The 14,861-nt window shown below is 37.5% G+C and overlaps 1 protein-coding gene and 1 long non-coding RNA gene across 5 annotated transcripts; one reads left to right on the plus strand and one right to left on the minus strand.

The window, feature by feature from the left end:
- The first annotated feature begins 6,122 nt into the window (after window positions 1-6,122).
- On the plus strand, window positions 6,123-6,814 carry LOC128265310 (uncharacterized). 2 transcript variants are annotated; one of them, XR_008268845.1, is made up of 3 exons: window positions 6,123-6,330; window positions 6,431-6,695; window positions 6,747-6,814. It is a non-coding gene; the product is annotated as an uncharacterized LOC128265310 (long non-coding RNA). The 2 variants fall into 2 exon arrangements; XR_008268846.1 differs by having other exon boundaries at window positions 6,438-6,695.
- A 214-nt stretch (window positions 6,815-7,028) lies between these two features.
- Window positions 7,029-13,644, minus strand: LOC128265308 (uncharacterized). Of its 3 annotated transcripts, none has more exons than XM_053001229.1 (4): window positions 13,322-13,644; window positions 8,628-9,126; window positions 7,332-8,521; window positions 7,029-7,253 (listed from the first exon to the last, which is right to left on the minus strand). In XM_053001229.1, exons 3-4 carry the CDS (start codon window positions 8,043-8,045, stop codon window positions 7,152-7,154), a joined length of 816 nt encoding a protein of 271 aa, XP_052857189.1. In that variant the 5' UTR covers window positions 8,046-8,521; window positions 8,628-9,126; window positions 13,322-13,644; the 3' UTR covers window positions 7,029-7,151. The 3 variants fall into 3 exon arrangements, with proteins under 3 accessions (XP_052857189.1, XP_052857190.1, XP_052857188.1); XM_053001230.1 differs by lacking the exon at window positions 13,322-13,644 and adding an exon at window positions 9,858-10,022; XM_053001228.1 differs by lacking the exon at window positions 13,322-13,644 and having other exon boundaries at window positions 8,628-9,505.
- Window positions 13,645-14,861: the final 1,217 nt, after the last annotated feature.

Here is a 14,861-nt window from a genome sequence, read left to right on the forward strand (position 1 = left end):
CCACACACAACCATCCGAGTTGCCCGATTTTGCTCAAATAGTGAAACCATTAAATGATCTACTGCGGAACGGCACGAAATGGACGTGGACTACAGATCACCAGCAGGCATTCGAAGAGGTAAAGGCAAGGCTAGTGCCCGATCCTGTGGCATTCCCAGATTTCTATAAGCCATTCGTACTGCAGTCAGACGCAAGCGATTATGGTATAAGGGCAGTCCTGACGCAGGAAACAGAAAGCGGCGAGAAAGTCATTTCGTATTCAAGCCGGCCCCTGAATGGCGCGGAAAAGAACTATTCAACCAGCGAAAAGGAATGCCTGGCAATCGTGTGGGCGATCCGGAAGCTTAAACCATACTTGGAAGGATACCAGTTCAAAGTGGAAACTGATCATATGGCGCTTAAATGGTTGAACAGAATCGAAAGTCCCTCAGGAAGGATAGCGAGGTGGGCTCTGGAGCTGCAGTAGTATGATTTTGCAATATCGTACAGGAAGGGGCAACTTAACGTGGTCGCTGATGCACTGTCGAGGCAGCCTTTGCCAGAAGCCTTTATGTTAGCCAAGGAAGCTCCGGAGGACACACACGGAGCATGCAGCTGGGTCAAAGATATGTGTGAGAAAATCAAGACATGGTCACAGAGGTTCCGAAGGAGGCGCGTTATATAGGCATATCCCGCACAGAGCAGGCAGCGAAGACGTGGCAGCATGTAAGCTCTGTGTCCCACGGGGGCTGAGGGAAACCGTCCTAAAGGAGAATCACAACTCATCAGCCGCTGGACATGTGGGAAGTCGGAAAACGATTGCAAGGCTGGCGGCTCGATATTACTGGCGAGACATGCCTAAAATACAAACCTAACCAGATGCAGGAAGCTGGGAAGATGCTGACGCGGATACCCGAAGAACCATAGGCAACAGTATGCGCAGACTTTGTCGGACCATTGCCAAGATCGAAGAATGGTAACCAGATGTCGCTAATGCTGATAGATAGATTTTCAAAGTTGACAGAATTGGTGCCACTGCGAACGGCAACAGCAGAATCACTTCAAAAGGCATTCCGAGAAAAAATCATCGCTAGGTTCGGAGTCCCAAAGGTGGTAATAACGGCGATACAGTTTACTAGCCAAGCATTCAAAAAATTTTTTCAGCGAAATGGGCATCAAGCAACAACTTACAGCTCCATATACACCGCAGGAAAATCCGACAGAAAGAGCAAACCGAACTGTTAAGACCATGATAGCTCAGTTTGCAGGACAGAACCAAAGGAATTGGGACGAGAAGTGGCCGGAGATTATGCTAGCGGTAAACTCAAGTACGTCGAAATCAACAGGGTACTCTCCGTGTTTCCTCACGCAGGCTCGAGAGCCTCGGCTGCCCAGCGCCCTGTACGACAGGGAAACCAGCGGCACAGGAAAGCAGACAGAAGATAAGGCCAACAAGGTGAAGGAATTCTTCGATATTGTGCGCAGGAACGTGGAAGAAGCTGCTCAGGACCAAGCCAGGCATAACAATTTACGAAAGATGCAACAATAGGGGACACGGTCTGGGCGAAGGAGCACCATTTGTCGAAGGCAGCTGAAGGCTTTGCGGCGAAACTAGCACTGAGATATGACGGACCATATACGGTGATAGACTTCGTTGCACCAGAACTAAAAAGAAACGAACCGTCCACGTCAGTGAACTTAAACAACAAACACAACAACTCGGTACAGACAAGCAAAGACAACACGAGCATGTAACAACAAACGGTGCGGACTATAGCGTCGGGCATATGCCAGAGTCTTTATAGAACGCAGGACACAATGATGCACGGTGACCCAGACAACGAGGCAAACGGATTCTGCGTCAGGCATGAAGCCAGATTCATCCGTTGATACGTCGCGTAGAATAAGGTGATCCACAGGACAAGAAACCGAAAAGACCGCCAAGAACACTCCGTAGCGTCGCCGGAAAAAAAAAACACATAATATGCACTACAGTTGAGCCGGCAATCTGAAATGAGAGATATACATGAAGACTGGGTTTGCAAGAGAGTGATGAACCTAGCGTGTCCTTGACCCCGCAGAGCAGGAAAGGTCAAACCTGCAATCCTGGGCCAAGCTATGAAGCTCACTATGCTAATAGGGCCCGCGCGTAACAAACTCGTGCTTGGTGTAATTGGGCCACTTGTTTGTACTGTTTATAGTGCATCAACGTTCAACTATCATTATAACTACAGCAACATGAATTGCCACAGGTGGCTAAAAGCGCAAACATGGTTTCCTTATTCTGGCAACCTCGACTGAGTCCGAAGGGACTGGGACTGGACTGACAGTTTCAGAGTGACGGGCGTCGCTTAAGCCTAAATCAGTAAAAAGCTACCATTTATAACAAGAACTGGTTCCTTACTAAGGAGATGTGATTTCTTCTGCCAAAATGCTTAAGCACCAAGTTATGGTCTCAGGTAACTTTATTTATTGAAATTTACAACAAATGTGAAACTCCAATTTCCACAGAGCACATCCACCTTCAACCTTCCGATTTCAGCTAGTCTTAACAGCTGTGACTCGGCAAAACGTAAACAAAGTCAACAGGTCAACCATCTTTATTTACGTTTTCATGAGCCACAGCTGTTCAGATCAGCTGATATCGACTTTTTTCAAAAATCGCAACGGTTTTTCAGGGATGGACTGCGTGGCAAGAGGGTTGCACCGCAGAAACATCGACTGAATATCGCATAAGTTAGTCTGTCAAAGTCCGTCAAATTTTAACGGCGGACTAACTGGATGGATCTCTGTGCAAATACCCTATTAAACCAATAAGACTTATTGAATTCCAGTTTTCACAGAGCACACCCGCTTTTTACCAATTAAATTGTTTTTTTTTTTTTGGAATGCTGAGTCAAATAAAATTTGTTTTTGTCTATTTACTTGTGTTCGTGATTTAAATGTGTTGGTAAATGCACTGCCAAGACATTTTTGAGCACCCCTGTATAGCAATCTTGAAGAGTTTGTACATTTAAAAGCCTCTTCACATTACATCATTTTGAAAAAGTAAAACTCCAATTCACACTGACACCGTCTACCGTCAATGTCTTCTTCTCCCGAGTGTTCAAATCAAACTGTTATGTAAAATGATGGAAGTGAATATATAGATAATTCATAATCTATAGAAACCATCAATAAAACAAAGGTGTCGAATATTATCACACATTAAATAATTGTAAATCATATTTTTAATTACCTTTTTAACTATGAAACAACAAAATTTATATATCTAAAGTTTTGTTTTAAGAGATACAAATTATTTTTATATGCAAGTCTTTATTTAAGTTTCTTACAACAGTCAACTATGGTGTAGGTGATTTTGTTTTTACTTGAATGTAATAAATAAAAAAGTCCCCATAATTTTGTGAACTGCAATAAAAAATGTAATTTAAAGAGTTTACTGTAGACGGTGGCAGTGTGAATTGGAGTTTTACTACTTCACCGTCTTCTCACCGTTCCCCGAAAATATACTGTAAAGTAAATTGGCTACGACATCAAATATGGCTGCCCAGGGTAGCAAGCATATCCCAACACGCAACTCTCCTTTGACTTCACCTCTGGTTCATAGAAACTAAGGTGACTGAAATGTCAATTCAAATTCTTTCGCGCCACGAAAGTTGCAACAAAAAAGCAGCGGCAAGAAAGACATAGGCTAGAAATGTGTGGTTAGTAAGGATTATTCCACCATCTAGAACTAACTCGGAAATTTTCGGCACGGCAACTTGACAAACCATATTGAGTTGGGTTGCTCATGAATGAGTGAACAAAGAAGAGTTGTTCACTTAAGTGAGTCATCTTTTTGCACACTTGTTTAGTTGCTCAGTTGTTCGGTTACTTACTTGTTCACTTGTTCAGTTGCTCACGTGTTCAGTTCAGTTGTTCAGTTATTGAGTAAAGCAGTTGCTTAAAGATCTTTATTCTTTATTATTTAAATAAATATGTATATGATCATAAATAATACGCCATTTGACATTGTACTGATTTTATAATCTTTGATAAGAGGGATGTTAAGAATAACATAGGCCAAATAAGACAGTACGAAAACCAAAAAAAATTGTCAGCAAGTGAAACCTGTGAGCAAACTTGATCAACTGAACCACTAAATAGCTGAGCAAAGAAAAAACTGAACAAAAGAGCATCTGAACAATTGAAAAATTGAGCAACTGAACAACTGAGTGAACAAATTAAGTGAGTTTGGTCACTCAATAAAAAGTAAGCAATTGAACTTGCTCAACAAGTTGAGCGAGTTTACCCAACACTACCATTGGTCAAATGGTTGGTGGAGGGTGCTCTGCGGGACTGGGCAATTACTCAAAATGTCCCTAGGATGTTAGGTATCAACGGTTTTGGTATAAGCTTATACTTCGATAGGAATAGGAAAATCGCATAAATGTAAAAAGTCTGTTAATGGACTTCAGCGAAGGCACTCCAAAATATATTATTGCAAATGTGTTTGTTTCTTTCACAAATTAACCTGCATTAAATATATTAGTTGCGTAAATCTAGCGTCGGTTATGTAGCGGCGGTAATGGAACGGTGGAGAATTGAGCACTGGCCCTTCTTTCTACAAAATTGTAGTTTTCCTATGTTTACTCGTTATTTGGCATATCGATATACTAACGTGGGGAACTATCACCTTTAACGACAGGAAACCACAATAAAAACCGCCGGTTAACAAAGGCGGGAGTTTAAGAATTTTCATTCAAATTGTCATTTTACTTACTGGGCTAGCTTGCTGCACTTGTAAGCATCAAGTCGATATATTATTCCCTGTTAAATTATCTAAATTTGTCAACGTTTCAACAAACAACTTTAGCTTTTCCTTGACATATATAAACAAAGAACAGCTGTTCAGACGCAGAGAAGCACATCTGTCAGGTATAACCGGCTATTCTGCTTCATTGAATCTATTCCGATATCGATAGGAGACGTTCGTGACATTGGTGCTGTCGAACTCCAAATTACAACATTCTTGTTTATTAAGCAGAGCCTGGTATTCAGATCGTCTCCCTCACTGCGATCCAAACTTCTGGCTGAAATGTTAATACCATCTGCAATATTAACAAATAAGTTGTCTGGCTTCCAATAGATAACTGGCTTTATTGCAACATTTAAAATGTACATATTAATTGAATTTGCTTATATTTTGCTCACGTTTTTGCATAGTATCTGACTCTAAATGGTTTTGCTTAAATTTATAGGAGTTTTCAACAATAACAAGTAATTAATAATAAAATCAAATTTTTTCTCATTAAATTTGTGATGCATAATTTTGGGAGAAAATTCTAGCGAAGGCAGTGTTAGCTGCTCTAAACTGAAAAAATTAACCGTTTTTGACCTTGAAACCTTTGAAAACGACTTATTAGGCCTATGTGTCAAACGTTGAAAAATATCAAAGGCTTTGTATATAAAAAAATAAAGATAAATCGTTGGATTACCAATTCTCCTATACACACGCTCTTAGTGCGCATTGTCGTAGGGAATATTTTGCATTACAACTCATTGTATATTTTATTTGAATTGCATGCATAATTGTTATCGAAACCAAAGGAGATTCGGCCCTCGCTTTGGTTTCCCATTGTTAGTAATGCAGATTTTATAGGTTCTGCATTACAAGTCGGCTATGTCCATGCCTAAATAGTTTAGGTTGTTATACATTCCCTACTGGATATAAAAAAACGCATTAGTGGTCCATTTTGAAATGACAAATTGTCAGATCAGCTGAAATCGGAAGGTGGAAGATACATAGATGAGCTCTGTGGAAATCGAAGTTTCACATATGTTGAAAATGTCAACTGTTTCTAACGGATGGACTGTGTGAAAGGAGGACGTACGTGATTGTTTTTGTTCTGGTCGAAAACAAAGGCAGCGAATAAAGAAAACTGAGGATAGCACGCAAAATTATTCTTGTAATTGCCGTTAGCTATTTTGAAAGCAACACATGTATATGACTTTGCTCCTCCTATATCAATGAGGAATGCAACAACAAAAGAGGAGCGTGGGCAATTCTGGTCTAGAAACATGCGGTAAGAAACGTTAAAACCACCATCTGAAAATAACAACTATCCAACTATGCAATTACGGACCGTACAGCAAATGGATTGGATGGCTCTGTGGGAATATTGTATTTCTTAGTGTTTCAGCTTTTGTATCCAAAAGTGTTTATTATCGAACATTTCAAATAAGTGTTTTAGTTTATAATGTGTGGGTACGCATTCTTGTCATGTGTTAATAAGTTTCCAAAATAATATAAACGTAACGTACTTAATGGCGGACGATCTGCAAAACTACAAATTGCAATTGCAACAGGTGTGTTATATTCTTAGCTTGTTTTTGTAGGTATATGTATAATATAAAACTACAATCATAACATGAATTGTGTTCATCGCTTTATCCTTGTCTTCGTCAGATCTAAGAGTTCAGCAAAACACCAAGTCGAATTTAACGCCAAAAAACTACTACTATTTCAAACACTTCTCTTATTCTAGAGGAGAGTCGATCTAGCCATGTCCGTCTTTTTGTCCCTCCGTTTGTACGCAAACTAGTTTCTCAGTTTTGAAGCTACATGCACGAACCTTTCGCAAAAGTTGTCTTTATATTGCAGGTAATATAGAAGTCGGAACGAGCCGGGTCGGACAACTATAGCATACATATATCTTCCATGGGAACTATCGGTAAAATAAATGAAAAAAATTAGAACTTTACTAATTTTTATACGCTGGCAGAGGATATTATTATTTCAGTCAGAAGTTTAAAACGCTGTGAAGGAGACATCTCCGACCCTATAAAGTGTATGTATGTACATATGTATATTCTGGATTAGCATCACTAGGAGATGTCCGTCCGTTTGTACGCAAACTAGTCTCTCAGTTTTAGAGCTATCTGGATGAAACTTTCCCAAAAGTTGTCTTCCATTTGCAGGTAGTATATATGTTCATAAGTCGGAACGGGCCGGATCGGACGACTATAGCATAGCTCCATATGACTCAGAATAATATCCTGTTTTTTTTTGTAAGTTTTATTTTACACTGCGATAATAATCCGCGTTGCACAGTCGTGTACAGAAATTGGTCACATTTTTCACATTGATAAGTTGCATTATTAAAAAATTCTCTTATCAAAGAAGAAATTCAAGCTTTCGAGATTTTTTTTGCTAATCTATCAATGACTTCGTCTGCTGTGATTCCAATGTCACGATGCATTGCCAGAGCTGCCAAACCATTCAAGCGGTCCTATAATAGATAAATCAGACAATAATTGGAGCATATTCGATAGTATCCAAACATTTAGATGGAACATGATGAACTCACTTCTTTTATCGTGTTCCTTTGAATTGTTTTTATCCGTTTCAAACCTGAGAATGTTCGTTCCGCAGTAGACGTAGATACTGGCAATGTAGCTAATATTCTTAGCAACATTTTGATATTTGGGAAATTTTCTTCTGGACAATCATCCAGCGCTTTCAACGAATTGTTAGGCTTGATGTCGCCTTTACGGATCAAATACTTCTTCCACATTTTCAACTCGATGAGAACAGCAGTTGGCCCAGAATCAAGAAATTTTTGATAAAACTCGACAGTTTCTATAAATTTCTCAGATGCTTTGTCGATTTCAGATAAATCATGCTTGAAGAGCGCCGAAAACCCTTCTAATATTTTTTTATCGATAAATCTCTCGCCAAGATCCATGATGTAGAAGTCCAAAAATGGATTGAACACCGTGACACGGAAGTATTCTTCTGCACTCTGAACATCAGGATTCGCTCGATTTTTTAGTCTGCTCACTTTTCGTTTGTGTTTGATTTCAATGTCCAAAGTTTCAGCAATTTTCTTTGCAGCTTCGAAAATTCCAGGAAACGTATCTGCTTCTGCTCGAATCCTTTTCAGTTCATCGCGTAAATCCTTGGCGAGATCCATAGCTTGGACCAAGTCTAAATCAACCTTTTGAAATTCTCGACTCAGAGGCAAAGAAAGTTGGTAAATCACGTTGATAACCTGTAGACTGATCAAAAATTCGAAATCCATTGCATTTTTTAAATTTTTCGCGTCAGTTTCCGAGGTTCTAATTTCGTCAAGAGTTTCGTAGACAAATGGAAAAAATTCATGAAAATTGTCTACGGCTTCTTATTTTGACACCCATCGAGTCAGATTCAATCTCTTCACAGTTTTCACACTTGGAGTTTCATCAGATTGTTCAATAGTGTTCTCTAGAACAGCTCTTCTTTTAGGTGTGTGGAGGAAATTGTAAACAATTTCTATGGTGCTCAAGCAGTCTCTGATGGCAGGTACCTTGCTGGTGATAGATATTGCAAGATTCAAAGAATGTGAGGCACAGTGAACGTATAAAGCATGTGGCGCATAATTGTCACGTATAATTGCTTGAACGCCATTATATTGACCAGACATATTCCTCGCCCCGTCGAATCCTTGGCCGATCAAGAAAGTAATATCCAGTTCGAAATTTTGAAGATTTTCAACCATTAGCTTGGCAAGAACATTACCTGTAAATATGTACATCGTACAATTACAAATCATTCTCTAGAAAGTGCGTCTGCAGCGAAAAAAAGCAAATTTCTGGAAGGTTTTATATTATAATATGATTTTTACCTGTAGTGGAAGCTGTTGGGATAAACTTCACAAAATCTTGATGTACAATATGCTCGCCATCGTCTTTCTTACTCACGTATCGAATGCAATTGGTAACTTGCTCAATAGTAGCTACATCTTGAGTTTCATCCATCAGAACAGAGTAAACTTTCGCAGCTTTGATTGCAGCTATCAGTTTTCGAGTCAATATCTCATAACATGCATCGATAATTTAGTTTTGGACAGTAGGGCTTGTAAATTTGTCACGTTTCCCTGGACCTTCTAAATGACTGAGAAGAACTATCACGGTGTCCACGCAAAGCCAACTCTTGCCGCCCGAGAACGATAATAGCTTCAATAACAGGAACTATGTTTTTCTGTTTTTCGCTAATTGCTGCATACGGGACTCGTCAATCAAATTTTCAACAGATTGGCTTTCATTTTTTGCAATACGCAGAAAATTATCGCTGTCAGCAACTGCATTGATGTGATAATATTTTTTCTGGTGTTCTTGAAAAGTCTGAAAAATTAGAAGTCATTAAATAAAATTCAAAAATTATGATTTTTCAGTGGGTGAAAATTCAATTTCAAGATAAATTGATTTTTTTAATATTTCCACTCAATTTATTGAACGTCAACGTCAAAGGTTGTTTGACGGATAAACAAATTCGTGATAATGTCGATCTCTAGTTAGACAAAAAGTAACTTCAAACATAAATTGGAGGTTTTCAGCGAGCAAATTAGAATTCCGAAGTAGCTCAGTTGGTTAGAGCACTCGACGCGAAATTGAGAGGTCCCGGGTTCGATTTCTGGCTCGGATGATAATTATGGTTCACACCTCTTTTGCTTTCTTCCAATTATCGAATTTCACTTTCACCAAATGACCCAAAGGTTGTGACCCTTTGCCGCCACCGCTTACAGCAAATGCTACATACGGAACACAAAATGCACGATAATGCAATTCTGAGTAAGCAAGCCAGGAAAATTCATTAAAACTTTTGTAACAAAATTTTAATTTTCGAGTTTCGAATTTTTGCAGCAATGGAAAAAAGTAATTTTTCGGCGGAACCCAAGCATTTGTTAATAAGTCCAGCCTCTGAGATTCACTAAGACTAATGCCAATAAAATATCCGACGTCGTGTTTATTTACGTTCCGATAAGGCGAATGAGGGTTATGTTGTTTAACGTTTTTGTTGCCTTCACTACATGAGCTTTGATCGCCCGTATTTTTTACTACCCGATGCAGCATACCGAGGTTTTTTCACGGCTATTTCGACAGATTGCGCTTCTTCATTGTCTTCAGTTTTTGGAGGTTTGCAAAATGGTTTTACAGGTACTAAAAACCGCTTCATTTTAATAGAATATAAACGAAATGCATACTCGAAACTGCTCGAAACTATTATATGCAGCTGATTCAGCGCCGCAGCACCTAGTAAACTGAGAGGCACTGTGACTGACTGAGGTATCACTTGGAGGTCGCATGATTGGTCGGTCCGTTAGAAGCGCTGGAGTTATCATATTTTCCACGAACCCTCCTGCTGAACAACAAACCGGCAGGCAGACGCCAAAACTGCGTAAATCCTGGGAAACGCAGCGACCGCTGGCAAGCTAAAAGATTCCAGGAAGAATTTGTCGGTTGACAAGAAGTCAACAGTATTGAACATAGCTCGGGCATTCGAAACTTTAATATGCTGTACTGCACAGTCATCGCGTAAAAATGTGTTTCTTTTTCAATTTTGAGATTATATAATCTTATAATTCTCAGACCCAAGGGGGGGGATTGATCCCCCTGATCGAAGCTATTCCCGTCTGTCCGTCCGTCCGATCTACGGAAACTAGTCTCAGTTTTAAAGCAATCTGCGTGAAACTTTCCCAAAAGCTGTCTTTCTATTGCGGGTAGTATATAAGTCGGAACGAGTCGAATCGGACGGAAAAATAAATACAAAAAATTTTAACTTTGCTGTTTTTATTTTTTTTTTAGTTCTTCGGCATATATTTAATGGTTAAATATTTCAGAATTACGGTTTAAATTTCATTAAAATCGAACGACTATAACATAAAGCTCCCATGGGAACTATAAAAATATTAAAAAAAAGAAATTACAAAAAAATTTATCTCTTATTATTTTGTAATTTTTTTTGAAATTCTTTTTAAATATTTTATTTGACAGTTCAGAATTTCGCTTTTAATTATATTAAAATCGGAAAACGATATCATATAGCTACCATAGAAACTATCGAATAATTGAGATGCAAATCATCATAGCTTCAATGTTTTTAAGCATATACGCAAGTCAATAATAATTTTAATGTCTTCAAGAATATTTAATTCTTGCAATAGCTGCAAGGGTATATGAACTTCGGGTTGCCGAAGTTTGCTTCCTTTCTTGTAATGGTTTGTGATCAGTTCTGACTAAAAAATTTCTACCATATAGGGTCTTAAATATTTTGTAGCCCAATGTATAGCTGCTAGCTCTTGTTCTTTTCTGTTTTCATTATGTGTTTCTAACATTTTCTCTTCTGTATGTTTCAAAATTTGAGGAATGTTATCGTGCTCTATTTTATTATACAGTACAAAAGGTTTTTGGTTGGTCGTAGAATGAATGCTCTGATTATATTGTTGAACGGATCTTATTACTATTTCGGAATAGTCGGTTAAATGAAATTCTTCTTTAATGCATCGAGCTAATTCTGTTATTGTAGAATGTGCCCTTTCAACTTGTCCGTTTGAGGTACTGTGCCTCGGGTCAGCGTAATGTAAAGCTGAGCCACACCTCTGTGCAAAAGATTTAAATTGGGCCGAGGTAAAGCTCGGTTCATTATCGGTCATTATTACTTTTGCTTGTGGAAATTGTTGCTTTTTTAATTTATTTTCGATTTCTTTTACTACTAAAAATTTCGAGTAAGCGTCAATACAAGTTATGAAAGTAAGACTTTGCGCGTAATATATATCAATGTGTAAATTTTTGCCTTCTTTATTTGTGATTGGGGCTTCTCCAGTTGTCTGTTATATTTGTTTTCATTGCAAAATTTTACAATTTTTTATATTTTCTTTTAGTTTTGTAAGTGTAAAGTTGGTTGTATGTATATTAGTCATTATTTTATAAACACAAGAAAAGAGTGCACTGTAATGTTATAATTTATATTGGGCTTTATTATTCCGTCCGTTTAGATCGGGACTCAGTTTTAGAATGCCCACTTAAGACTAATGTTGGCTTGGCTTACAATTCATATAGCTGCACGAGCAGGGCCGCGGCCAACGCTTATGTATCTGAATATATATGTTAATGTATACGTAAGTGTATTTAGGCGGCGCAAGCAGCGGCCGCGCATGAGAGGGAGAGTGTTATGCTCACATGGTAACCGAATGGTCGGCCGCGCAAGCAGACATGCCGACTCAGCATTTTGGATGTGCACGACATTGTTGTGTGGGTCGAATTGCTTCGCACTTGAAGTGCTGGGAATATTCGGACATAAACAAATGCTACAATGTTACAGCGGTACAGTGTGTACCCTATATATGAGCATACTACATCTCCCTCCTTTTGAAAAATAACGTAATTTATGGAGTTATTTTGTTAATTATTGTGTTAAGTATATATATATATATATGTTATAAAAATTAGTAAATTAGTAAAATTTTTTTTTTTTTTTTGTTATTATTATTATTTTTTTTGTTATTATTTATTATAAAAATTGTTGTGTATTTGTATTCCTATATTTTTATTATAGTAAAGTAATAAACATTTTTTTTTTGTTTTTTTTTTTTTGAAGAGGAAATTTTGATGTTATTTTATTTCTTTTTTTTTTTTTATGAATGGCCATCCTACAAAATCTATTCTATAAAAATTTTTAATCTATCTTTATGAACTGTCTGTGTTTTGTTTTTTGCATTTAAAATAGTTATATTATTATTGGATTCTATCTTCTTTACTATATATGGTCCTGAATATTTAAAGTCTAGCTTATGGCCAGTTTCATTTTTTAATAAAACCTGGTCTCCTATTTTTAATTCAAAGTCTAAGCTATTTTTGTCGTATCTAGCTTTTTGTTTTTGTTTATTAGTTTCTAGCATTATTCTGGCTCTTTTATATGCCTGTTCTAATCTAAATTTAGATTCCTTAGCATAATCTTCTATATGAAATGTTTGATAAGTTTGGAGTTTTCCCAAAAACTAGTTCATATGGACAATAATTATGTGCCATAGAGGGTGTTGTGTTAAAGCAGTATACAAAGTATTGTAGCCATACATCCCAATCTGTTTTATCAACTGAGATGTATGGGCGTATGAACTCGTTAAGTGTTCTGTGGCTTCGCTCCACTGTTCCGACAGTCTGGTGATGGTGTGCAGTAGAATTTATGTTTTTGATATTTAAATTTTTACATAAATCTTCAATTATTGAATTTTTATATTCTGTTCCCATGTCCGTAGTAAACGTCTTCATTAGACCGTACTTTAGAATAAAATCCACGAATATAGCTTTTGCTATTGTTTTTGCACTTTTATTTTGAATTGGTATTGCTAAAAGGTATTTTGTTAAATCGCAGATTAAAGTAACTGCGTATTCATTCCCTTGTTCAGAATTAGGTAGTGGACCGATCGTGTCCACGATAACCCTGTCGAAAGCTGTTTGTGGTGTTTCCGTAATTGTTAATGGGGTCTTCGTATGCGTGATTATTTTCGCTTTTTGACATTTTAGACATTTTCGTACTTACTCTGTAATATATCGAGTCATTCCTTTCCAAAAGTAATGTCTTTTGACCTTGGCCAAGGTTTTAGAAATGCCAGTATGACCTCCTTGAATTGGTTCGTCATGGTATGTAGACATAATTGCTTCTTTTTCTTTTTCATAATTTATTAGGGTCACCGGGTTGAGTAGCGCTACTCTCAATGATTTTAATGTTTTATTGCCCATTTCCTTGAAATTATCTATTGAAACGTATTCAAAGATATTTTCCCACGGCGCCACTTTGAGTTGGCTGATTTGATGTATACCGGCTTGCTTCTCAAGCCTTTGGAAAAACTGGCCTAAGTCAAGGACTCCATTGGTATATAAATCGCTAACATCATATATGGCAGTTACTTTTTTTCCATGTTTAAATAAACATAGCATATTTTTTACGTGCAAGGTCACTACTTTACGTACTTCGTCATTGTTTATGACTCCGTATACGTTGGGCTTTGAAGCTTTTTCTATAGATTGCCTAGGCAAGTCTATTTCTTTTTCTCCTGCGTAGGATTTCTGTCTACTTTGATTTCTTGTAGTGACTTTATGTATATTTCCGGTTATATTTTGTAGTTCTTTGATGGTTGTTCTTGATAACGCATCAGCTACGTAATTGTCTTTTCCCTTTAAATATTCAACGGTGAAGTTGTATTCTTCTAATTCTAGCCTCATACGTGTCAGTTTGGAACTTGGGTTAGTCATTGAGAACAAGTATGTTAACGGTCTGTGATCGGTTTTGATAATGAAATGTTTGCCATAAATGTATGGTCGAAAATGTAATATTGCCCAACGTATTGCAGCTAGTTCCTGCTCGGTAGTACACTTATTACTTTCTCCCTTGGTAAGAGCTCTTGATGCATATGCAATGGGGAGTTGGAGTCCGTTATGGTTTTGAGTTAAAACCGCTCCACATGCTTGCTTACTTGCATCAGTAATTATACAAAATTCTTTACTAAAATCTGGATATTGTAGCAAAGTAGGTTCCATAAGTTTTGTTTTTAAATATTCCAATGCGTTTTGGCATTCAGCTGTCCATTCAAAAGGAATATTCTTTTTACAAAATCGTGTTATGTGCCGTGAATAATCGGCGAAATTGTTTATGAATCTTCTGTAGTTATTGCAGAATGCTACAAAACGTCTTGCGCTATCTGCATCGTGTGGGACTGGATAATTCAGTATGACGTCATATTTGTTGTCATCTGGAAGTATTCCTTTATCTGTGCACTTATGACCGCGAAAAGTCACCTCATGCATAAAGAATGAACATTTTTAAGCATATGTTTTTCGGAGCAACTTATAACTATTAAGTCATCCATATAAAGGAATGCTTGTGAAGGTTCAAGTCCAGAGAATGCAATAGTCATCATTCTCTGAAATGAAATTGGCGCTATTTTTAAGCCAAAAGGTAATCGTGTGAATCGATACGAGCCATTGCTCGTTGAAAAGGAAGTTATGTCCCTTGACCTTTTTTCAAGTTCTATTTGATGAAATCCTGACATTAAATCAAGACATGAAAAGTATTTTGCTCG

The sequence above is a fragment of the Drosophila gunungcola genome, unplaced genomic scaffold (genome assembly GCF_025200985.1).
Source record: "Drosophila gunungcola strain Sukarami unplaced genomic scaffold, Dgunungcola_SK_2 000109F, whole genome shotgun sequence".
In the NCBI taxonomy this organism is placed as follows: Eukaryota; Metazoa; Arthropoda; class Insecta; order Diptera; family Drosophilidae; genus Drosophila; species Drosophila gunungcola.

Coding starts and splice junctions, on each gene's coding strand:
- LOC128265308 (XM_053001229.1), bottom strand. CDS start 8,045: ATGGATTTCGAATTTTTGATCAGTCTACAGGTTATCAACGTGATTTAC. Junction 7,254..7,331: donor AAAGGAACACGATAAAAGAA/GTGAGTTCATCA, acceptor TATCTATTATAG/GACCGCTTGAATGGTTTGGC.